General features: G+C 39.4%; 1 protein-coding gene across 1 annotated transcript in view; it reads left to right on the forward strand.

The window, feature by feature from the left end:
• Window positions 1-27,056, forward strand: part of AGAP1 (ArfGAP with GTPase domain, ankyrin repeat and PH domain 1) — a 653,532-nt gene that overhangs the window by 580,757 nt on the left and 45,719 nt on the right. The window contains 7 exon segments of the mRNA XM_030579564.1: window positions 1,879-2,038; window positions 2,655-2,663; window positions 4,358-4,431; window positions 12,386-12,393; window positions 12,395-12,463; window positions 12,465-12,509; window positions 12,511-12,611. Coding sequence (XP_030435424.1) covers window positions 1,879-2,038; window positions 2,655-2,663; window positions 4,358-4,431; window positions 12,386-12,393; window positions 12,395-12,463; window positions 12,465-12,509; window positions 12,511-12,611 — 466 coding nt within the window.

Consider the following 27,056-nt stretch of genomic DNA (forward strand, 5'->3'; position numbering starts at 1 on the left):
GTTTAACTTTTTAGAGGTGGGAAGATTCTTGGAGCTCACATAACAAGAGGGGGCATGGTGTCACGTGAGTCCTGAGGTTCCTAGGTGGTGATCTCTAGCTACACTGTTTTGGAGTGTAGGGGGAAACGGGTAGTGTAGTATTATGTAATTTATGTAATAGTGTAAAGAGTGATTTACTTGTTGGTTAACCAGTATATCATTGTTTTGCATAGATAGGAGGGACTGTATCTCTCTCTCTTTTTTTAATCATGTTTTTAAAAGTTGTAATTCACAATATTTTGATGCCAAACCAATGAATCACCAACTTGGGATTCCTTATAATTCACTGATGTGGCATCATGATCAATAATTGCAACATATAATTCAAACGGTGGGCCAGCCCCAGGGGAGTACTTCTAAAAGCCGCAACTGGTTACAAAAATGAGCCTGCCAAACAGCCATGGTTTTCATAAGCCTTTGCTGGGTTTTTTGTCCCTCTTATGTTTTGATTTCAAAGGCCAACTTGAGGTATCCTGATTCACCACAAAATAATGTTTGCATTCTCTTCCCCTTGCAATCACAGGCCTTATCTCAAAGCTGACTTGCGCCTGAGGAAACCTTTTGTCCAGCCTTTGATAGATCTCTTCTTTGAGCCAGGCTGGGCCTGACCCATCCTGGACACGTCATTTAAGTGAAAGTGAACCCTGGGCATCTTAAATTTGGGGCCAAATTATCTACTGATTTTTAATTGGCAAAGCTCTAATGAACTTTGTGTCGCTCCGCCAATTTACGTGAGTGGACACTTGGCCTGTGGACTGGAGTTTGAGTTTATTGGGGAAAAACTGTTGCCCCAGAGATTGAAGGAATGATTTCCAGTGAGCACTAAAGCTGTATTTAAATGGCTAATTTTTAGACTTGTCATTTATCTGTACATGTTTATGAATGGCAAAATAATGCAAAAGTTCCTTGGCTGTAAATGTGTAAGTCTCTCTAAAGCAAACCCGTTATATTTTATATTCACTGGTACATTGTACTCATTTATTCTAGTCGTTCAATGATTCCTTGAGCTTTGTTCAGCTTCCTTGAACTCTTTTTATTTGGCTTCGAGTGGCCCTGTGTGTTTGGAATCCCTGTGTCCATCCCTGCAATATTGCTGATACTTTCTTACACTGTGTTCCTCTGGCCTTGAAGTATTTTTCTTATGCTCCTGTTATCTTTGGATATTCCAGTGACCCTTTCTGTTGGCTTCTCAAATCATTTTCACTGCTCGTTTAGTCTCGCTGAGCTGCTGAGAAGAGAGTATTGAACTAATTTTAATCCTGTATTGCAATTTATTTGAGCTGTGGGGAAAAGATATTATTCAAGACAGTTATCAGCTGTGTGTATGTGCATGTGCATGTACACTTAAAAGGTATTATATATTATGTATATTGTATATGATACGTACATATAACATATACACCAGAGGATTTGTATTATAATTTGTTTATTCAGTAGACCATTCATGTTAAGTTATTTTTCTAAGTGCTTCAGCAGATTTTACAATAGACTGATTTCACTTCAAATATTGGTTCTTAGCTACGTCTGAGGATTAACGGAATATAAGCTGGGGTTTTTTACTAGAATTTGCAGATCTCCCTAAAATAGTTGGTATTTCATCCTCATGAAATAAATTTATGAAGCCAGGAAAGAACCAATAAAAAGCTACAAAATCTTTGAGGCATTTTCTGGCAAAGCATGATGCTTCACGAGAGAAGAAATGTGTTTGGATTAGAATCAGATGCGCAAACATTGCTTTTGCGTGTAACACCATAGAGGTTCTGTCCAAGTAAGACAGTTTTTAGAATTGATTGCTGGTTTCATTGAATGTGAACTGTTCATCCCACTGCTGTTTTTCAGAACAAGAAGAAAACTTCGAGTTTATCATCGTTTCCCTCACCGGCCAGACCTGGCACTTTGAAGCAACCACATATGAAGAAAGAGATGCGTGGGTACAAGCCATAGAGAGTCAGATCCTGGCCAGTTTACAGTCCTGTGAGAGCAGTAAGAATAAGGTAAGGTGCACAACATCACATTGAAAGCGAGAATGGACCATTGATCATTAGAGAGCATTCAGGATCTAGGGTATTGCGAAAAGTAAACATATTCAGCAAGGTCCATGTACTTGTTGGGGACAGCTAAGGAAAAGGAAACCATGCAAACTTGTATGCTTCCAAAATAATTCAATACGAGACACATTACATTCTGATTTTATATTTAAATAATTAAAATTATGTAATTTTTTTTCTTTTCCATCTCTCATAATTTCAGATGTAGAATATTTATTAATCTTTTGGTTGCTCATTTGCTCTAACAATACAAACTGTATTCTGGTGGGGAGGTCTGTGGGAAAGCCTTTAAGAGCTGAGAGAAGAACAGCTTATATACAAGCTAAGTCGCTACTGTGCTTCTCCATGGCAATGCTCCATTAAATGCTCTGGATTACTTAATAGTAATGTGCACTGCTATCCCTATGAGTAGGAGCAGACTTGTGTCTAAGGTGGTACATGTTTCAGAAGTAATGATCAATTATTCTTGTATCCAAATCCTGTTTTTGTGAAACTACTATGTAGTTTTTCTTTCCTTTTATTAAATGTAATTCATTCTTTGTGATTTTGTTTTTAGGCCAGTCTCAGGGGGAACCAGTCAGGAAGCAAAAGCATGGTCCTTTTTGTGGTGTCCTGGGGATAGGCTTCCCCCATCACATTCATATTTGGCATAAGCAATTTCTTCTGCTTTCTCTGCAAAAGTAAACTCTGATACCTCCCCTAGCCCAAACAGTTTCTTTCTGTAGAGGGCTGACAGCTGGCTGTTCTTGAGCCTCTTGATTTTTCAAACATTTAATAATTAAAACACAAGAGGTGAGCGGGGAGATTCTTTTCACAGATCTGTAGATCCTTTTGCTATCCATGTAAAGAAACTTCTTAATGATTTATGTTCTTTTTTGTCATTAAGTAGGGGACCTATATTTTGAAATGACTGCCTTTTATTTATTACCTCTATAATCAGGGTAAACCAGACCAAAGTAATTATCATCGTCATGTCATTTACTTCCCATTTTTTTAAAAATTGACTTTTGATATCTGAGGTGGAGAAGAATCACTTCTATTTCTCTGTGGCCTGTCTTCACTGAGATCAGTACATTACAACAAGATAACAATGGAAATTAGGCTGCAAACTTTAGTACAAAATGTTAATATAATAGGAGGTAAAGAATGCTGGTTTGAATATTGAATACACAGTAACTGAAGAGAAAATTACATTTTGGTTATATAAAGGCAAGAGACTTTAAAAAAAAATAGAAAACACTTAAAAGTTGTATTTGTATGGAGGTTTTCTGGGAGAAGTTAGTTGGGGATTGGTCCTGCTTTGAGCAGGGGGTTGGACTAGATGACCTCCTGAGGTCCCTTCCTACCCTGATACTCTCTGAAGTTTTTATCATTCACCTCTGGAACTAGGGCTCAAGAAGCACTTGGAAGGCATAAGTGAAATGAATTAGATTATCTTAGGGCTCAGTGTCCTGTTGACAGAGCAGAAGTATATATGTGAAACTATCATATATATGACCCGTTGGAGCTCTTGTTTAATTCAGTGGCGATAATTTAGTGCAGTTAGCACATTTTGCCTAGGAGAGATTGCAAGATTTAGCTGGTTTTGAGGCAGAGCTACCTCTACATGGGCAATTGTCTTTCCAGGTCAAAGTAGAGGTTATGGGCAGGCCACAGTGGAAAGAAACACCCATTGTAGCCATCTGATTAAATCTGATCTATTGATGATAAAAGGCTTCCAGTTCAGATTCCTTTGCAGACCATCCCTTAGTCTTCATGTACACAAGCATACATACCAGTAAATAATAATAATAATAAAGAGTTTATAAATAGAGTTATATAATTTATCTCCAAAAAATACTTTACATGTGATCATAAATGCTGTGCTTCATTTTTCAGCTCAGCTTTCCTCTACACAATCCCATTGTTGGTCAGAGTCCAGTCCAATACCTCGTAAATGCACACAGACTTCCTGTGTTCTATGCAGGGAGCTTCAATAAAAGTTTGAGCTGTCAGAAATATGGATGAAAATGAGTAGCTATGCTTGTCAGGCACTGAGCTGCAGTACTTAAAGATGCCAAAGGATCAACTCTTTGAGAAGCAAACTAAAGATGTCCAATTCCCTGATCATGCTCATTCAACCCTGATCTGAACTTTCTTTTTTTTTTTTTTTTTTTTTTTTTTTTTACTTTTCACATTGCTGACAATTGTGTTGTCTAACCTTTTCACTGAGTTCTTATTTCTTGTGTGTGTGTTTCTTAAATATACACAGTCCCCGACTGACAAGTCAGAATGAGGCCCATGGCCCTTCAGTCAATAAGAAACATCAGAGGCAATTCTCACTGTGTGGACTGCGAGGCACAAGGTAAGTATAACTGTTGTTATCCTTGGCTTTATAAAGCTTACGCGTTCTCTTTGGTCCAGGGTTACGTGAACACCTGTTCTGATTCTTTTCCTCTTGGTATTGTATTCCACGTTCCTTTGCAAGCTTGGTGTTCATTATGAAGGTTAATTAGTCAGGTTTACTTTACATTCATTTGTTATTAATACATGCTGTGCTATAATCCCTGATTTTTCGCCCGTATTTCATCTGTCACATTAAACATAAGTTCATACGTTTTGTCTTCGAAGTTGCAGAAAAAATGGTTTTTTTTCATATTTCTTTTCAACATAAGATGCTACCATTGTCCTCCAATAAGGAAAAAAAAAATCATGTGCCCTAGCAATGTTAGATGTGTAAAGCTTTGCACAAGCTTTGTGCAGTTTTCATATTACTGACAAAGAAGAATAAAACATTCGCTGGTAGTGGAATACTGCAAAATTGATTTTGTATTTCTTTCCCTTAGTGCTTTTTTTAAATTATGAGTTCTTTCAAAATATACGGACTAACAGTTAGCAAAGGATTGGCCAGTTTAATTTCAGAGGTGCTGTTCTCACTGCTTCTAGGGGTTTGTAAGTCAGCTATAAAAATTAGCTCTGGGCTAAAACTTAACAATACAAGATCCCAGCTGAGAAACAATCAATTGGAGAAATAGGACGATAGGGTATTTGAAAATTCTTTATTTCTTTTACATTTGAAAATCATACTCATTTCTTTTAATTGTACAAGGACCAAAAATGAAAATTTAGTAATTTGTTTCTTTTTTGTGCTTTTATCTTAAAACTGAGATTTTACAGACCCGTTGTTTTATAAACTTGTCTATGTAGTTATCAACTTAAATCTTTGTAACACCTTCCCTAGACTTAATGCGGAAGGTTTCACACATTTAATACACTGTCCATATAATGAACAATAAAACTGATCTCAATAACCCGCCAAGAAACTCACCATAACCCTATCCCATCAGCCTGCTTCTTCCTCACATAGCTTGGAGGGGATGTGGGTATCAAAAGACTACTGGACATTTAGAATAGAAAGCTAATGTGTAACGAAAACATTTAGATGTCCCTGTTACTTTAGAAAGAAATGTTTTACTTTTTAAAAATGTGAGTAGAGTCCACTAAGATCCTCTTTGTTTTCTCCCTTTCATTGCCCCTTCAGAGGGCCCAGTTCATGACAACACCTGTTTGCAATTAAGGAAGGCTTGACATTACTTCCATTGAAATCTATCAGATATTCATAGGTTGTTGAGAGTGGGTCAAGAGAAATGCCAGGAGCTGAGCATGCTGGTTCTGTGGTGTTGGCCTAGTTGGTTTGGACACTGAGTACTAAAGCTCTGGATCCTAATTTAGATACCATCAAGGCAGCACATTGACCTGCTCTGCACAGATCTTTGATGTAAATTTTACAGATACTTTTTACATGGACTTTACATTCTATAAGCCAGTAATCCAAAAAAGAAGAATATATATGATAAACTAATGGGTTTGTTGCTTTAGGATATATTCTATCATAGACAGACTAAAACAATTGTTTATTAAAACATCTTTCCTGTCATTATGGTTATCAGTGTTGATATTTACTCAGCGACTGATAGAGCTCAAGTGAAGTATATATAATATACGTACAAAAATGGCTCATTCTATACGAGTGCTGAGAAACTGCCTAAATATGTATTTTGTTCATTCAAAATACTAGTGTGTGTCAGTAAACTACATTGTGAAATTCTGTTTTCCTGCTCCTGTCTTTTACTTTATAGGATTTCACTAAAACCTCACTCCAGTTGCCCAGAACAGGTTAGAAGGGGGTATATGATACCTTCACAGGTCTACCTCATAGACCTTGCTGCTAAAGTTCAAGCAGTCAGTTATTAGCATACTCAAAGGCTTAGCTCAGAAGTTCTGTGAGAGAGGCAAGTGGCTAAAAGTCTCCATTTCAAGGTCACCATTAAATGTGAAGCTTTTATTTTGAAAAGGAATTCTTCAAGCCTGCATTCTGAGAGAGCATCTTTAAACAGCATTTTGCCTTCCTGGGCCTGCCAGGGTCTCTTTTTTCAAGCCTTGTTTTTGTGGGTCCCCATTTCTGGCAAGTATGCACTCCAAACACTAGAGCTCAGAACACTTTGGAAAGCAATGGCCATTATGGGCCAACTCTGCACTCTCACAAATCCAAATATTTAGAAGCAATGGGATGCATAAGAGATTGCATCCCCCAACCAGCCTTCAATTCCTTTCAACTACCACCAACAGCTTCATGATCAGAATCCTCATTCATCCTGTTTTGCCAATGTTCTCATCAGTTACCTTGCTAGCCGTTGGTTTTAGTGATTTAGGTTCTATTGGTGTTACTACTTTTGTGTTTTATTGGTTAGGAATAGCCATTGCTGGGTTCCAGCAGCCTGGATCTTTAGAAGCCTTGGACTTAGGTTTTATCAGTGCCCTTCTATTCTGTTCTCATGTCAGCACAGAGTGATAGAATAGATGTCTCAGGGCAGAACACTGTACCTTTTGCATGCCTCAGATGTCATTGCCAGACCAGAGTATTTGCTGTGTCTCAGAAGGATGCTGTTGTGACAGTGCACAGCTTGTGTTGCCTTATCCCAGAGGATATGAAAGGAATTGGAGTCCCTGCTTTGACTTCCTTCTCGAGGAGCCACATAAAACAAGTGGTGTTGCTGAGGAAAACCCAGCTGAGTCTGTGCCCCAAAGTGCTTTGGCTCTTTCCATGAAGAGGCCTAAGGGGAGATCCAAGGATAGATGAGTCAGGTCCAACACCTTCAAAGAAGCTTCCAAGAGTCATGGGTCCAGTGAGCTTAGAGTCTCCAAGATCATAATGAAGAAAAAAGAAGAATGGATGTGGTAGCAGTTCGGAATAGGGCAAATCATCTAATCCAAAGGAGCTGGGACAGTTAATATCTTGGTACTATATGCCCTTTTTTTAGATGATGACCAATCTGATTGTAGTTCTTTTCCAGGTGAAGAGAAGGAGGAACTTTTTGGCAGGGATAATGACTCTGAGCATCTCCTTCATCTTGATGCAAAAGTATTTGTATCGCCATTATCTCTTGTGGATTTCAAAAGTTTTAAGAACTTCCTACACATGTGCTGAAGCTTTTAATCTGGGAATACCAATAGTTCTACAGAGGTCACATTTGCTGTTTGACATACTGGAGAAAAAACAAACGGGAAGAATGGCTCATCCAATAAATATAGCTCTGCTTGAACAGTTTGCCTTTGGCTCATTCTAGCATTGTCTTGCCGTATCCAAAAAGGAAAAGAGAACCAATCATGTCCATATAAATGGCTTTGAGTATTTTTACAATACTCTAACCCCAGGATTATTGGCGGTATCAACAGGGAGTGAAGCAGGTTGGTCCAAAAAGTCCTTTTGATATGCATCTTCTGAAAAAGGCAGCAAGTGTATTGTCAGTTATCAAGCTCTACTTGATAGATATGTTTTTTCACCCTGTATCAGCAGTGAACCTTTTTTGCAACACATGACATGAAATTACAAGGGAAATACTCACTTTCATGTGGCATGCTGGAGGCGCAGAGGTCAGTGGCACTTCTGCTATGTTAAATTTCAGAAGAGAGCTTTTCCGTGCTCTTATTTGAATTTTACAGCATCACACATGATGAACTCCATATCATTCACCCATCAGTTCCTGATGTCTGCCTTTAATTCGTTTTGAGAACAATTCTTCAGAAGAGTGCATTGAAACAAAGGTCATCAACAACACTATTGCTTTTTTTCACAGAATCAAAAAAATCAGACCATTTGTTCCAAGCTTGCAAAAATTTGTTTTTGGGACTGGATTGATTATTTAATTCAATCCTGTCCCTTTCTTGATTTTCTTGTTGGAACTGAGGTCAACAACCTTGGTTTTCGTGGAGTCATTTCCCAGGACCTCAGCCATCTCATTCTTAAGTCTGTCCATATCTACTCACTTAAGATCTGTAATCTTCATACATGACCATATTTTCTAGCTATTGAAACTCAAGATACCATCCTGAAAAGATTTCTAGTGACTTCTTGATTGTATTAGAGTTTGGTACTCTACTTTGATGTTACCACCATTGTCCATGGAAATAGATGAATATTTTGTCAGCAAAGGATAGGGAAGGTGAATTTAACAATGCTCAGAGACAGTATACATCTCCTGTCATCTTGCCATCTGGGATCCAACACAGAGATCTTTAGTCTTGGCATGTGCAATTATTAAAAGATCTCTGAGAAGACTAAGCTAAATATTTCCTTAACTGTGAACTAGCTCGTTTTGAGCTAGCTCTGTTCTTAATTTTTGTGCAAATAAATCTGCTGAAGCCACCTTTTGAGTTTCTTGCAGAATGTTCTCCTTTCCACTGGAGTCTGGAGACATTTTTAGTGGCAATCACTTCTGCAAAGAAGAGTCTGAGTGAGAGATACAAGACCTCAGGACTGATTCTCAGTGTTTCATAAGAAAATACTGTAAATTCTTTGCTTTGCTTATCAGGGCCTGTCATGGTATAATTCCCCACTCTGAACCTTAGCGTCCAAAAGATGGGGTACCAGCATGAATTTCTCTAAGCTCAATTACCAGCTTAGAACCTGTAGCGCTGCCACCAACCAGGAATTCCAGTACCTGGTACACTCTGGTCCCCCCAAAACCTTGCCTGGGGACCCCCAAGACCCAGACCCTTTGGATCTTAACACAAGGAAAGTAAACCCTTTCCCTCACCGTTGCCTCTCCCAGGCTTCCCCTCCCTGGGTTACCCTGGAAGATCACTGTGATTCAAACTCCTTGAATCTTAAAACAGAGAGGAAAATGCACCTTCCCCCCCTCCTTCTCTCTTCCTCTCCCAGATTCTCCCTAAGAGAGACAGTAATCCTAACACAGAGAGAAATTAGCCTCTTTCTCTCCCTTCCTCCTTTCTCCCCACCAATTCCCTAGTGAATCCAGACCCAGTCCCCTGGGGTCTCACCAGAATAAAAAACAATCAGGTTCTTAAACAAGAAAAGCTTTTAATTAAAGAAAGAAAAAACAATAAAAAATATCTTTATAAATTTAAGATGGAATATGTACAGGGTCTTTCAGCTATAGACACTGGGAATACCCTCCCAGCCTAAGTATTCAAGTACAAATTAAAATCCTTCCAACCAAATACACATTTGCAAATAAAGAAAACAAACATAAGCCTAACTCGCTTTATCTACCTAATACTCACTATTCTGAACTTATAAGAGCCTGTATTGGAGAGATTGGAGAGAAACCTGGTTGCACATCTGGTCCCTCTGAGCCCCCAGAGAGAACGACAACCAAAATCTAACAGCACACACACAAACTTCCCTCCCTCAAGATTTGAAAGTATCCTGTCCCCTGATTGGTCCTCTGGTCAGGTGATAGCCAGGCTCACTGAACTTAACCCTTTACAGGCAAAGAGATATGAAGTACTTCAGTTCTATTAACCCTTGGACTATCTGTTTATGACAGGGCCTTAGTACTTATATGTGTGCTTAAATCCCATTTATTTTCATTGAGGGTTAAGCACATGCTTCAGTGCTTTGCTGAGTCAAGGCCCTATGATGGTTTCATATGTTCTTTTATGACACTCTATAAACGTGCTAATAGTTTTTCAGAAATCTGACCTACTACCCCGGGAAGCCAGATTACATAGTGTGGATGATGAGAGTGCATTTGTAGAACAAACATATTTGCCCATCTTTGATACAGTCTGTGGCTTGTGGGAATAGATCTAAGGGAAGTCCACCTGTGCTGAGAGAGAGTCTCTAAATAGGTGAGACTGTCTATTAAATGTTGCTATGGCCTTACCTCCAACACTTGAGGATGCTGAGTCATATTCTGTTAGATCTCAAGCAAATTTTACCACATACTTGAGGGATGACTGTCACAGAGATATATACTGCTGGTATTTGCAGTTCTGTTCAGGTTTTTTGCACAACTGTTTGCTTAATCTGGTTACCTGATATGATGCCCGGTACAGAAGAGCTGTCTTGCCATTTTTATTTAACAAATACTCCTCAAAACCACCTCCTATCAAACACTACTTGATAATCTTTCAGAGCAGATACATCTGAAGAACTTCGGTTCTTTGAGATAATTATCTATATAGATCCACATTCCCACCCTGCTTGCTCATGTAGTCAGAAAAGAAACTTTATGTATCCTCACTTCTGAGTATCACAAGGCCTAATATAGAGTACGGAGCTGCAGTTTCCCCTTTGGGTGTTAGCAATATCATCAGTGTTGGTGGAGAAACACAAAACCCTGAACTCAAGCTTTCGCAGGTTAGTGAAGGAGATTTTATTCCAAGTTGAAATTGTTTGTAAATTGTAATTTATCACACATTCTCTTACTAATTTAGACCTTAAACAATTACTTTTTTAAATCTTTTCAGTTAGCTTTCAATACTACACAAGTCCCCCAATGTACTGTCTGAGACATGAAAATTATCTCTTAAAGATGGACTGGAGGGTGAGGGGAGGGAAAATAATTTGTGCCTTTTGTAGATCCTGTATGATGTACAAAGAATGCATGAAAGGAATAGCAAGTTGTGTCTTCCTTGTTTTCACAGGACTCTTTGGAAATCTAAGATTTGTATGGCGCTTTCTCAACACTTAAAGGATGAGGAGTGACAATTAATCTTTAACAAATAATTCTGTTCTTCTGTTTGAACTATTTTTTTAAAAATTCTTTATTAGGGCTGTTCACAACATTTTCATCAACTTTTTTGGAGGGAAAATTGGGTTTTCAATTAAACAAAAAAAATGTATGGAAAGTGTCAGCCTCCTTGAAAATATTTGAATTTTTGTCCAAAACCCAAATTTTTTGACTGAAAACCAAAAAAATATTTTCAGTTTTTGACAGCTTTCAGTTGCAGAAAAATTTCAGTTTCTGTTGCAGAAAATTCAGGAAAAAATCGTTCTTCTTGAAATTGAAATTCCTACACCAATGGGGCATCCCATTTTCTGACCAGTGTGTTAAAATTTACACAGTGTGAATAAAAATCTCCTGCCCTTTGAACCAGGTTTTTCCTGCTTGATATTGCAATATCATACTAGCTCTTCAAATCTCCAGAGTGTCTACCAGGAAAAGAATGGTAGACAAGATCTGACATCAAGAAAAGCTCCTCCAAATATCCTCTCCTTGGAAGTGTTTCATTGCATGTGGTTAAAATTAATATTTGTTCAAGAGAGGTTCAGACACACTTACATTTAAATAACATAGCATGGTTATAAAAATGAAACATCTTGGGAATGACTTTGAATTTCTTGGCTTTTGCCAGGTTTGTCATAGCCTTGTCTTTTGGGGGCTAATTTTTTTTCTGTAGAATTGTTCTTGCTCGTACACTAAAAAAAATTGCACATTTTCATCTTAGTACTTATCTCCCTGATCTTAGAGATGAACACATACCCCACTGCATGGTAGATGTATAAGTCGTAAGTAGGTGATAACTATATTAACTCCTTAATACCATCTATTTTAACAACAGCAACATTATATCAAGTAACTTTTTTCTTTTGTTAGTAATTGACTACAAGTGGTTTCAGTTTACCCAAGGAGGAGCTTTTTCTACCACTCATCTGAGCTACCTGCTACACTCTTTTTAATCTTCCCTGTTGCTTCTTTTCTCTTTAGAAGCACAGATTCTCTTAGTCTGTTGGGGTGTTGCATGTGCCTTCCTTTGAGACCACCACTATTTCTCTGTTGGAGGAATGGCACATTGAGAGGGCTAGACCTAGGAACCAAATTTTTGCCTCCATTTCCTGTCATGCTTCCTAACAGTGCTGTGAGACCGAGACCTGAATATTACTCCTCTTGCTTCCCCAGCCAGAATCATATCCCATAAGTTCTTCAGTTCTAAGAGAGGTTTTAGAATGTGTCACAAGGAATTTTGTTTCAGTTTTTTTTCAGTGATTGTTTGTGTCTGTCTTCCTGTAGACCCTGACCTGGGCCAGCCTGAATCTGGGAGCCCTCATGTGTATCGAATGCTCAGGTATACACCGGAACCTTGGCACACCACTTGTCACGTGTCCGGTCACTTGACCTGGATGATTGGCCTATAGGAACTCATCAAGGTGATGTCATCCATTGGGAATGAACTAGCAAACAGTGTCTGGGAGGAGAGTAGCCAGGGACGTATGAAACCCTCTTCAGACTCCACAAGGTAGGCTATTTTATTCCCTTTTGTGTACAAGGCATCCACATGTCAAAACTGTGACTAAGATTTTTAAAAATGAGTATCTAAAACTATGCACATAAATACATATTTAGGCATCTAAATCTGTGTCTTGATTTTCAAGGGGAGCCTGCTGGGTCTTAGCACTTTTTACTACATATCGACTTCTAGGAGCCAAATTTCAGGCACCGTATTAGCAGTATGTCAGGGTAAACATGAAGTCTGACCAAAAAGTGCCAAAAATTGAGTGAACTTGGTAACTCTTGTGCTTGCCAAGGCTGCCTCAGCAGTTTAGAAGTCTTGGAAACAGTGGGAAATTTAAGCCTCCCAAACTTTTGTTCCATCATTTTCATTAGTCTGTTCGTGTGTTTTAGCTTTTGATAAACCAGTAAATCTGACCCCCTGGATACTTTAGTGTAATTAGCAATGTGCTTTCCGTAGTCACAAGCTAACCCAGCAAATTGTTGTCTTCTTTTACACCTAACTGTGAATTCTTGGGGATAGATGTTGTTGCTCTTATTGTTCTGAGAGTTCTCTTCCAGATGAGGCTGCTTAATTTCCTTATGCAATGTATGTAAAGGAGTCAATCTTTTGAGTAAGTGTATGTTTTTCCATAATTAATACAATATTTTATCTACAAATCATAGGCCAGCATCCAGAAGATCCTTTCGCTATAGTTTATCCTAAAAGAAAACTAAGTTTGTTTTTGTATTGCATCCATATTTTCAGTGGCAAATGGCTTAGAAAAAAGTTTAAATGGTGTAGAAAGAAACGTTAACCATGATGGGTCTTAAATGTAAGAGCCGATATTCACACTGAACAATTAAGAAATAGTGGCTTGGCAGTCTCTATATCAGTAGAGCAGATTTCAGACATGAGTAGGAGCCTGGACTACCTTGCCCAGCTAGTCCAATCTTTTAAGTTGCCTTCAGAAGTGTGTGTATTGCAGTTGTCACAGTGCCACACTCCAGGGGGCTAGTGTGTAGAGCTGACTGCATCTGAGCACCATTTAGTCCCCAGGTATCAGATATTATGATCGAGGTTTCGCACTTGCTGTCAGTGTTTGCCTCCTGGATGTAAGAGAGTTAAACAGAAGGGTGTCTTCTACTTTGTTTTTAAATGCATATGCTTCATTTCTGGAGTTTATTGTATCCAATACCAGATTTACTGAAAGGATAACCGAATCTATACCTGTGTCTCCTCCTACAGAAGATAAATAGATTTGTCCTGTTGACTGTAATAAAGTCAACCATATCTTACTGCATTATTTCGTTAGCACTGAAAAATGAATTTGTGGTGCCACCTTTGGTTCATCTTAGAGAATGAAGGCAGTGTATTAATCAGGCTATTTATATACACAACTGTCCATCTAAATACGTGCATGCTCAGATATACATGGAGTTCATATGCATAGAAGCTGTATATGCATTATCTAATAAATGTCGACTTAATCTGAAGACTTTGTTCTGTTGTTTTCTTTGATTATAGATCTTTAATAATGAGGCATTGGAAAAATTTATCGATTCCGAATATTAAAGATAGGCTTCACTCTCAGTATTTCAAGTCACAATGTTTTTAAAGATTGCTGTAAGGCTGGACATCATAAATGAAAGAAATTGTCTTGGTTAACCCAGGCCCCAAAAAAGATCTCAGTGGAACGAGAACACTAGTGTTGAAGTCAAATAATTCAGTTCTCTGACAGTGGCTTGGTTGGAGGTTTGCATTTTCTCTTTATATTCCATACTTAGAATTAATTTTAATCTGTCACTGCATCTACACAATTCTCTTATGTATGTATTTTATAGTGTAGTTTTCCAGCTGTTTTTGTATTTGTCAGTAACTTTTTTTTTTTAGGGTAATTAAAAGTTAATACTTTTGAACACAGTGGTATCGTGCACATTTATAAATGCTCATTTCAGGCTCCGTGTGTGTGGGTGTATAAATATATATAATGGAGGCACTGGTAGCAACAGCATAATTAAGGTTGTGCTGAAATTTTAGCTTAAAACAAGATTAACTTCCCTCTGTTACACACTTTAATTAATGATTTTGTTTCTCAGAATTTAGAACAATAACTCATCATGGGACAATTGCATTTTTGATGGCCTTTAGTAAAATATTTAGTAACTTTTGCACAAGAAAATTTTAAAATTCTCCTATTTTGAAGTTTAACCTGTTCTGTGACATTTACTTGGGTTCATCTGGTGTAAAATAATCATATCATACTTGAAGTTTCACAGTTTTACTCACCACCTCTTGAACATAAGTTAGGCACTGGAATTTTAAATATAACAAATTATTCAGCTAGTAGTTGTGTTACTCCTGAGTTGAGTTTCACAAAAGAAGGCCAACAGCCAGACATTCTAGTATGGATGTGGAGTCTTGAGGAAAAAGTCCTATGATGGGACATGAGATAGGTTATGGAGCTGGAGAGGAGAGCAGAAATCTAGATGGAGAGCTGGATGTTATTAGTTGTAGTGGCTGGGTGACTTTATCATGGGTTTGGAGGCTGAGAGCAGGAGGAGAAACCAGTAGCAGAAGGAAAGTCAGTCTGCTCTGAGCCATAGCAAAGTGCTGCATGAGCTTCCCCTCCACACACTATGGCTTACTGGTCCTTCATACAACTCGGAACCTGAGGTCTGCTGGCTGGCACATGAGGAGCCAGCAGCTCAGACACTCACAGCTTAGAGGCTACCCGTCCTAGTGAGTTATAGTAGCTCAGTCGGGCAGAGGGGGGAGGGAATCACTAGTGCCTCCCTGCTTTCTTATCTTCCTGCACTTACCCATTCGTCCTCCACCCCAGCATGGTCACTCATCTTTCATGGCCCCACTAATATCTCCGCTTCCCCTATCCCACACACTTCCTCTCTCTCCACAGACCTGCTTAATTTCTCACATTTCCCACTCCACTCACCTCGCCCACTGATCCACACTCCCTCTTGCTTGCCACATACCCCTCTAGCCTCTGAGCAGGGCCTGCAGACACATGCTAGGAAATGCAGGAAGAGAGAATAACACTGGGGAACAAACAGTAGAAAAGAGTCAGAAGGATACATAGTGTTTTCTCCCATTTCACTCTTTACGGTAACATGTCCTGGGTTTCATTTAGAAAACAGGTGGGGAAAGATTGGATGGGGAGAGGTAAGGAATGAGGCCGTGGCTGACAACTTCACTCTAGCACAATGGAACTTCGTACATACTTGTAAAGCTCATCTGTTCTAGAGATGCGAGCCCACAACTGTGGAACTAACTCTCACAGTAATGTGTAGCCTATAGGGCTAGCCTGCTTGCTTACCCGTATATCTTTTCTTATGAGTTTAATCATTTGTATATTATAGGTTTGTTATTTGTTGTTGTTATGGCTTTATCAATTTGTATTAGAGTATTTAGGCTGTTTGTATTGGAGTATGTTAGCTGTAATGCAAGGAACTTACAGGCAACATCCTGTATGTTAAGCTAAGGCAAGTTAACATACTTATGTTTGAGACCTGTACCCTAGATAGGTGGTGATGAGCTAAAGCATACAGGATATATGTTTTTTACCTTTAACATAGATAAATGGGCATATTTAGAGCTAGTTGGTAGGTAAGGCCACCCAAGTTCTTGGCCTTTTTCAGATTTAACACATACACCACAAGAACATGGAAACAACCAGTTAGAACAGAAATAACAGAGGTGAGGATGAGCTAATGGTCACTAATAGTTACAAATATGTCATTAATAGACGTGGAGATGCCAGCCTATAGAGTAAGGATACCCTAACATTTTTGTAGGTGAGGAAATTAAGTTTGGACATGGAAGGAGGGCACTTAGGGCTCAGGCCCTGTAAGAGGGGCAGCTCACCATGTTGGGTAGGTTCTGCTCGTTGACTGGTAGTTCATCCTTGTTAGCTCTTAAGTTCTTCACCTCCCACTCAAGACTTAAGGAACCTGGACCATGAAACTCTCTTGGCGTGCCAGAGGCAAGGTTGGTCTTTTTCTCTTGTCACCAGGTTATCAAGGAAGGGTGTGAGTATATTAATCAAGAAACCTTTATAGTATATCATACCACATATACTGCTAGTTTTGCTTTTGTAATTAATTATCTGATTATTAGTTGATTACTATTCAATTACTAATGTTGATAAATGCAATGTAATGCACATTGGAAAGCATAATCCCAGCTATACATATAAAATGATGGGATCTAAATTAGCTGTAACCACTCAGGAAAGAGATCTTGGAGTCGTTTTCAGAGATGTTGTGAAGGCTAAGACCATAACAGGGTTCAAAAAAGAACTAGCTAAATTCATGAGGATAGGTCCATCAATTGCTATTAGCCAGGATGGGCAGGAATGGTGTCCCTAGCCTCTCTTTGCGAGAAGCTGGGAATGAACTATGGGGGATGGATCACTTGATGATTACCTGTTCTGTTCATTCTGTCTGGGGCACCTGGCACTGTCCACTGTCAGAAGACAGGATACTGGGCTAGATGGACCTTTGGTCTGACCCAGTAGGGCCAGTCTTATGTACTATTCCATTTATCTCAATTAAAGGCTTAAGGCTGCATTTTGTTCTCAGTGTGAGTTCATTGTCATACGTCCTGAGGGCCCCAGCAAATCTGTGTAGCCTGATTGTGGGGCAAGAACCTTGTTATCTTCTGATCAGATTAATTGGCGAGCCTGTAACCCATATTATCTATTAATCTCCCATAAAATCAGGCAACAAATAAGGATTAATACAAACCTCATCACCTTCTGCTCTGATGTAAGACGCCCTTCTTTTGCTTTTGTCTTTCTCCAACACAGCGGTTTTTAAACTGTGGGTTGGGACCCCAAGTAATGTTGCTACCCCCTTTTAATGGGTCACCAGGCAGACATTAAACTTGTTCGGGCCTGGAGCTGAAGCCCAAGCCTGACAGCTTCAGCCCTGGGTGCTTGGGGCTCAGGTTACAGGCCCCCTGCCTTGGGCAGATGACCTGAGGGCTTTGGCCTTCCTGCCTGGGAGTGGTTTGGGCAGGGTCAGACTTCGCCCACCACCACCACTATGGTCATATAGTAATTTTTTTTGTCAGAAAGGGATTGTGTTAAAATGAAGTTTGAGAACCCCTGCTCTAACATAAACATACAGCTATGTATGTATATATAAATATTTTTAATTTTTAAAAAATACTGCCGCACACACTTCTCCCCCTGCTGAGAGGATGAGAGAACAAACAGATGACAGTCATGTATGCTGTGTCACTCATGTCACTCAATGCACTTCTGGAAGATGCTCAGATCCAGTAACGTGTACGTACGTACACACACACACACACACACACACACACACACACACACACACACACCACACACACACACACACACACACACAGTATAAGCTTGGTTGAGATGGTGAAGTCGGAGGGTGGGATATTCCCAGGGAATGCCTTACTGCTAAATGCTGAACTAGCAAGTGGCTGAGCCCTCAAGGGTTAACTCATTCTTAATGCCTACAAGGCAGCACGAATGGAGGGAGGGGAGACAGCATGGCAGACAGAGACACATGCCATGTGTATGAGAGAGAGATGCACACTGCTCCTTTAAGTACGCTGACCCCATTTTAAGTGCATTGCCTTTTTAAGTAGATCAGCAAGCTGAGACAGCAGCTGCTGCTAGGAAGCTTCCTGAGTCCTGTCGTGTGTCCCTGTTGCACTATGGAGATGGAGTAAGTGGGGTGCAGGAGCCGGGGGAAGGGACACCCTGGCACAGCAAGCAGGAGGCTCTGAGGAGCATTTCCAAGGCAGAGGGCAGGAGCTGCACATGGCAGTGGAGGGAGGGACAGCTGAACTGCCGGCAGTTGGTAGCCTGCAGGGCAGCTGCTGCACAGGGAACTTAGAGGAGCGGGCAGCTGATGGGAGGCTGCCGGTCCACCCTGGTTCCAGGCCTCCACCAGCTAGCTGCAATTGGGCTGCTCTTACGGCAAGCAGTGGACAAAGCAGACGGCTGCCAAACACATTATAAGGGAGTATTGCGCAACTTAAAACAAGCATGTTCCCTAATTGATCAGCAACGAAACAACCAAACAACGTTAACCAGGACGACTTTAAGTAAGGAGTTACTGTACTGTGGTGATGAGGGCAATATAAGAACCTGTATAAGAGTATGGATGAGTTGGACATCCGTCTCTTTCCTCCTAGCTGCTAAATTCTCCTGTGTGAACCTCTGTAGCCCCACCAAAAGTTTTCTTTGCTCCCCACATCCACAGATGTCCTGTCTTTTCACTTTGAAAAAGCTGGATTAAACATTCTACAAGAGATTAGCACAATGGTCTCTTCTGACCTTAAAGTCTATGGATTGTCCCCTTCTCCCCCCAAAAAACCCTAATAAGATAAATTAAACATAAACTCTCTGTCTCTGACAGGCATGGTTCCCAAAATAATACTACTTACAAAAGAAATGGTGGAAGGAAGTGTTGATTTTAAGGAAAACAGTGCTACATGGGTTTCACCATTCCATAGTATAGTTTGTCTGACATGAAGCTACCAATGGCTGCCTGCAGGCTTGGGGTAGGGGAGGGGGAAGAATGATTGACTCTGGTCCACAAATAGAGCACGTTATGTAAGGGTGCTCAAGGCAGCATTGGGGTAAAACTGTAGTAAAGACATTCTCTCCAGTCTCTTCCACACTGGACCAGGAGAAGCTGAAAGTGCTGGACATCATTTCAAGAGCAGTCCTTCTACCATGTTAAGAAGCATCATTGACTGGCCATAAATGGAGTCCCATGCATTTGTCCTCTGTGGAAAGTGTGTAAGGGGGTGAGATATGCAGGTCCTTTAGGATAAAATTGTGGGCTGGTCAGTAGTAAAACACAGAATATCTGAAAAGCTGTTTCCCAGAAAGTGGGAAAGGGCAAGACTGTCGTCTCCTAAACATTTCATTTTATACAGTTTATTTAAGTGTGCCTATCCAGGACTGTAGCTGCATGCTTTTTAGGTACACGTGTAAAATGGAGCTGAACCAGTATCAATACCAAAAACCTCCTAATTAAAATTCTTCCTTCTCGACTCACTCAAACCTCTCTTTGAGGAGGACTTGGAAAGCAGACAGGCTTTCCAACATGTTCTGAAGATCAACAAATGGAGACTCTATCAGACTGGGGTACATAAGTTCCAACACTGAAGATTCTTTACTGAAAATCTCCTGCCACTGGCAGTCTTGCTTTATACCAGGGGCTGTTAGCTCAAACACCTCTGCTGATCTTAAAGTCTACAGTGTTACATGAGGGGTCAGAGACAGTCTGTGAGATAACCAGGAACCCAGGCCATTTAGAGGCTATATGTCAAAACCAACACCTTGGATTGCACCAAGAAATAAACTGGAAGCCAGTGCAGGCTATGGGAACACGGGTGTAATGTGCTCCCTAAAAGAAGCACTCCTGTGTAAATAAGCAGCTGAAGTTTGGGTTAAGGACAGTTGTATGAAAATGATGAGGAAAGAAAGAAATGTGTGTTGTTAGTAAGCATGGAAACTTTGTTGGAGGGGGGGAACAATATGGTAGAATTTGTGAAACTAGAAAGAAAATGTGAACAGCTGGCCTTCTGATTGTTGTCCTTGGGCCCCTGATTAGGTCAACTTTAGAAAGCTTGTAATTGGTTCCAGCAATTAGCAGTAGCCCTGAGAACTGCCGTTCAAACTTCTGGAGCATTGTGACAAATTGAAGCGGACTGCTGCTGAAGGAGTATCGACTTCCCATTTCTAAACAGGGGGATCATTAGTCAAGAAAAGCATCTTTTAATTACTCCCAGGAAGAAAAAAAATCTTTTTGGTATGGATCCTGCAACAACTTCCATTTTTTCAGGTGTATTCAATATTAAATTTATTGTCTAAGGAGGTGATTTGCCCTCAATCCCTCCCTCAGTAATGTGGGTTTAATTTGGAGTGAGAAGTCAAATTAGAGTAGATCAATGTTGCAACAATTAACCAGATCTGAGGGTGAAATCAGGATTTTCCTCTCTAATTGCTATTGATACTATTTAAGCACACACTTAAAAAGTTGATTTTGAATGGTGTAATACTGAAGTGGTTTGTGGATAGTAGCAGTGGCAGCTGGACAGAATTTACTTGATAAAAGAATGTGAAGATATTGTTTAAGGTAGGTGATGGAAGTCAGCCTTTGGAATCATCATTAAACATACATTTATGTTTGTATGTGCTTTTGTCAGTGTTGTTTTGAAGTTGCATCAGAATAGTGGATTATTTTGTGGACCTTTACGTGTGTGTGTGTGTGTGCATGCATGTGTATGTGTTAATGCTGTTGATTAATCGCAGTTAACTCATGTGATTAACTCAAAAAAAATTACGATTAATCACACTTTTAATTGCACTGTTAAACAATAGAATACCAATTGAAATGTATTCAATATTTTTGGATGTTTTCTACATTTTCAGATATTTTGATTTCAGTTACAACACAGAATACAAAGTGTACACGGCTCTCTTTATATTATTATTTTTTATTATAAATATTTGAACTGTAAAAATGATAAAAGAAATAGTATTTCTCAGTTCACCTCATACAAGTATTGTAGTGCAGTCTCTTTATCGTGAAAATGCAGCTTACAAATATAGATTTTTTTGTTACATAACTGCACTCAAAAACAAAACAGTGCAAAACTTTAGAGTCTACAAGTCCACTCAGTCCTACTTCTTGTTCACCCAATCACTAAGACAAACAAGTTTTGTTACATTTACTGGAGATAATGCTACCCACCTTTTATTTACAATATCACCAGAAAGTGAGAACAGGCGTTCACATGGGACTTTGTAGCTGGAATTGCAAGGTATTTACGTGCCAGATATGCTAAACATTTGTATGCCCTTCATGCTTTGGCCACCATTCCAGAGGACATGCTTCCATACTGATGATGCTCATTAAGAAAATAATGTGTTAATTAAATTTGTGGCAGAATTCCTTGGGGAGAATTGTATGTCTCTGGCTCTGTTTACCCTGCGTTCTGCCATATATTTCATGTTACAGTAGTCTCCGATGATGAGTCCGCCCATGTTGTTATTTTTAAGAACACTTTTGCTGCAGATTTGACAAAACGCAAAGAAGGTACCAATGTGAGATTTCTAAAGCTACAGCACTTGACCCAAGGTTTAAGAGTCTGAAGTGCCTTCCAAAATCTGAGAGGGACGAGGTGTGAAGCATACTTTTAGAAGTCTTAAAAGAGTAACACTCCAATGGAGAAACTACAAAACCTAAACCACCAAAAAAGAAAATCAACTTTCTGCTGGTGGCTTATGACTCAGATGATTAAAATGAACATGCATCAGTCCACATTGCTTTGAATTGTTATTGAGCAGAGCCAGTCATCAGCATAGACACATGTCCTCTGGAATGGTGGATGAAGCATGGAGGGGCATATAAATCTTTAGCACATCTGACATGGAAATATCTTGCGACACCAGCTACACTAGTGCCATATGAATGCCTGTTCTCACTTTCAGGTGACATTGTGAACAAGAAGCAGGCAGCATTATCTCCTGCAAATGTAAACAAACTTGTTTTCTATGCAATTAGCTGAACAAGAAATAGGACTGAGTGGACTTGTAGGCTCTAAAGTTTTACATTGTTTATTTTTATGCAGTTATTTTTGTACATAATTCTACATTTGTAAGTTCAACTTTCATGATAAAGAGATTGCACTATAGTACTTGTATTAGGTGAACTGAAAAATACTATTTCTTTTGTTTTTTACAGTACAAATATTTGTAAAGAAAAATTAATATAAAGTGAGCAATGTACACTTTGTATTCTGTGTTGTCACTGAAATCAATATATTTGAAAACGTAGAAAACATCCAATAATATTGAAATAAATGGCATTCTATCATTGTTTAACAGTGCGATTAATCACAATTAATTTTTTAATAGTACGATTAATCGCAATTAATTCTTGTAATCGCTGACAGCCCATATATAAAAATCAGGGTAAGCTTTCTGCATGCACCATTCTTGCCCATATGACTGCAGGCCTGAGGAGTTTTTTTGGCACTGTCTACAATGAAGCAATCCAGCAGGCGTAAGAGAAGCAGTATATGCTGGCAGTGATGCTTTCTGTGCACTTATTTTCATTAAGGCCAACATTTTCAGAAATGTTTATTAATTGATACAAGTTTTGAGTGCCCAACTTCTGAGTTGCCTTGTTGAGGATTTTCAGATTTTCAGGACCCTCTATTCCCACTTAAAAATTTACCCCAAAATTGAGACGTGTACAATGAGTGAACACTATACTGGTAGCTACCTTTTGTGTACCAGCTGAAATGTATAAGCTCTCCTGATGCAGTGATAAGCAGAAACCTGCAACTTAGTTTGTTTTTGTGTTATACTGCGTAATACACACTTCTGAACATGGGTACAACAAATGTGTTGGACTCTGCAGTCCATTTTTCACATTCAGCTGACATAAGAATGAGGAGAAATATTTTGCTTAAAAATTTACATCCTTTCCTTCAGCATTGATTACAAAACATCTCTTAGCTGAAGTTCTTAGGGATGGTGGGGAAAAAATTAAGCTTTATCCCCTACATTATATATACTTCCTCTTTTCCTACAAGCACTCTAGAAATATAGTATGACTTTAAAGTCAGCACCAACATCAATTCTCTTAGAGTTCCTCCCAGGGAGTCCATTTACACAGTGTTTTTTCTATTTGGCAAAGCTCAGAGGAAACATGAAAAGGTTCTTAATTCAGTCTGAGAACTTTTGAATTAGGAGTTGAGAGTTTCTGAAATTATCCTTTACTTTAAAATATGAAATCCAGTTTGACCCCCACTCTCAAATGAACTGAGCCAGATGGTCTCAGAGAAAACATTATGCAGTTTGGCAGGGGGAAAAAAAGTCTGTTAAATATACCAAACTCCAGGCTAAAGTCTAAACTATCTCCTTACCATACAAAGATAATGGCCACTACAGAGGATGTGTTGGTCCCCTGGTACTGAAGGTTCCTTCGGGTTAACCCGAAGCTGATTTATAAGTTAAATAAGTTTGTCCTCCGTTTTTCTTCGAAAATTAGTTCATTCCTATTTGTGCACACGGTAAATATTATAAAGGGTGAATATATCAAAACTGAGAACAGTTGGAGCCCTGTAGCTTATACTGAGTGTGTAAAGATAGTCCACATCCACCTTTCTTTGTTTTGTTCAGCTTGATCCTAAGATCACAGTATAGCCATGTCAATCTCAAATTTCTGGCATAAGGATGCACCATTACAAATGCAGCCTCAGGGAACATTAGTACCCATATATCCAAAATTGTCAGGTCTTATTATTTCTTAACAGCTCCTGGCCTGATGAGGTCAGTGTTTTGTCCCTTTTGAATGTTGTTTCATGCTTGACACCTTTCCCATTTTCTGGGGGGAGGGAGAGAAGGGGTAAAAAAAAAAAAAAAGACTTTATTGTGATGGGCTGACCAGAGCCCATCTGCAGTTGGGTGGCATCTGCTCCCCACATGTCACTTCCCTCATTAACAAGCAATTGAATTAATTAAATGCTACTCAGAACACGCATAACAAGCTACCGGCAGTGTCCAAATTAGCACTGATAATCAAGGATGATTTCCTTTATTATCCTGCTAAGTGGTGTGCAGGCTCTGATCTCCCTGTCTGCCCTCATCTATTTACATACCCCCAGCTTCTGCCTTTAGAAGCTGAGGTTATCTTACCTAGTTAATTTGCCACGATCACCAAGCATGGCGGATTGATATTCCTGCCTCTGCTGAAGCAAACCCCCTTCTCTCCCCCTTTCCTCCCTCCCCAAGCCTGGTCCTTTGTATCTCTAGCTCACTGATAAATTAAAAGCCACCCCTGTGGTCTCTCAAGTGAGTAATAGAGGCAGAAATTTCATTTTGCAACTGGCTGATTTAATGATCCAAAGGGTAATTAATGGCCTGATTATCTTAATGTTAAATATGTCCGGCAGCAATTACTGTGACCTCCCGCTTGTCAAGGTCCGGGCTATGCTCTTCTTTCAATTAAGTTCTCTGGGGCTTAATGGTATGAATAAACTCCTCTGATTCTATCATTCCGGACTCTGAGATTTAAGCGAGCTAGGGGCTCGTTTGGAGTTTTAATCAGCCCGTCTTCTACTTGAGCGATCAGAGTTAACAATTATAACAAGGACAGTTTAACTTTCTTCCCCCTAACCCCTCTTCTACTTCCTTATATTCTATTTTATTTTGTTTAAGTGCTCCAAGGGAATTCTGTTGGCTGAAGCAGCAGCATTGCTAGGCTCGTCTCTCCCTATATAAATTATCATGTGAATGCTGCTGTTTTTCCATTTGACAGGCTTAATTAATTGGCAGAAGTGCCCAAAAATGACAGTGCTACTAATTGCAACTCAAAGTACATTTCTGTCATTGTGGCACGCTTGTCAGCGGGCATGCCCCAGTCCGCACTGCGGCCAGAGTTTGTTGACGTTTTCCATTTCAGTTTTCACATCTCGTCGGGGAGCGTGATCATATGTGATGGCACTAACGGACCAAGATGTGCCTTTGGGTTTTCCAGGCACACAGTTTGTGTGCAAGAATGACATTTACTGCCAATAAAGTTTAGACAGCTGTGCTTCTGTGGACCAAACAGCTGCTAGGGGGCTTAAGATTTTACTTAAGATATTTTAGTAAGTTGTATTAGACAGGAGACTTTGAATCAAACTGTGAGTTATAACTTACTCATTGTCTCATGACTGAATTACCCTTATTACCACATCTCTAAGAATGCTAGATTTTACTTCAGTTGTGCATTAGGATGCAAATATTTCATTGTAAGCATTCAGTCAATTATGCAGTTGCATAAATTAGAAGTGCGTGAATACTAAATTTTTAGAAGTTATGCACGTAAATAAAAAATACTGATCTATTACCACCTGTAAACAAAAGCTTTTCAAACCCACATCACTGTAGGAATGAACCAATTCTGATGCGCTAGAATGCAGTTCTTTTCAGGTGAAGCTACTGTCACTTCTCAGTAATTCTCAGAAAATGCACCTTCGGAGAATAATTCATCAAAAAAAAGATTGTTATTGCTCATCTTCCACCGTCAGGAGGCCTGCAACTCACAAGAGAAAGCTAAGTGCTACAAAATGTTTTATTCTTCTCAGCATTGGAGTCAGTAAACCATTGGTGCCTAGATACACTGATTGGTGCACGATAGATAAAAAGGTAGTCCAGGCACATGCTGATGACCGGTTCAGATAGATATCATGCTTCCCAGTGCAAATGTATATGTTTATGTAACAAAATTCGCCTTTCATAAAGAATGAAGGCTCCATAAAACCAAACTACAGCTCACAAAACAGTTTTAGTTAATACCACTAAAACCAGACACAATCTTTGTCAAAATCTGTGTGTATATAAATTTAATGTTTCTCCATTACAATGTATATAAAAGTGAATAACCTACAAAGGAATATTTTGGATCCCTCAGAGGTTTACAAAATAGTACCTAAAAGGCAAGAAATGTATAAAAAATATTTTTAAAAATCTTTAACTTTCTAAGCCTTTTTTAATTGTTTTGTAAATCACTTGCCTTTTAACATCTTTGTATATATATTATTTTGTATCTCTGGCATGTGTGTGTATGGTGCACACATACATGACACATCCTCTGTGTGGGTTAGATCAATATGATAAATTATGGGGCCAATTGATAGATTGACATGCCTTCCTTGAACAGAGATTTCCAGTTGTGCTGAGTGGATAATAGTGTTTTATACACCTTCTAATTCTGTTTGACTCCCAGTAGCTTTTGATAACATTGACAAGTTGGTATTTGAGTTAATTAGGGATCTTGAAGGAAAGGGCCAAGCAGCGCTTCACTGGTGTCTTTCTGCATATAGGGGTATTGCTGAGTAGTTGCTTGTCCTTTTTAAATCTTTCACATTCAAGGCCCCCTATGGTTCCATCTGTCACTCCTCTTTTGTGATATTCATATGCAGCCACCAGGGGAGATTGAGATGTTTCCACACTGCAGTGTCACCAGTTAGCTAAAGATACTTTGCTACCCATCTTCATCAAATCTAAATTCTATAATATTACTCTCAGAGTTTCTAACAGGGATGAAGATCTGGTTAAAAATTAACTAGCTGTGACCCAATCTGAAAGTAGGCAGGGCATAATTTTTTGAAGTAAAAGAGGTGCCTGTACTATCAGGTGAAGGTTTATACCAAACTTCCACCAAAAGTGATTTGCAGCCTTAATGATCCAACTTTGGAACAGGGTTCCCAGCTGGCAGGGGTCTCTTGTCACCTATAACTGATCAGAAGACAGTTCCTCTCAAGTGTCCTGCTTTCAGTTGTCATGCAGACCTTTATCTCCTGGCTAGCCACCTGCACTATGTTCTGCTTTGGGCCTAGTCTTTGAAGTCTGCTCAGAAGCTCCAAACAATGTACAATTTCAGCTGCCAGAATTCTGAACAG

The sequence above is a fragment of the Gopherus evgoodei genome, chromosome 11 (assembly GCF_007399415.2).
Source record: "Gopherus evgoodei ecotype Sinaloan lineage chromosome 11, rGopEvg1_v1.p, whole genome shotgun sequence".
NCBI classification, from domain to species: domain Eukaryota; kingdom Metazoa; phylum Chordata; order Testudines; family Testudinidae; genus Gopherus; species Gopherus evgoodei.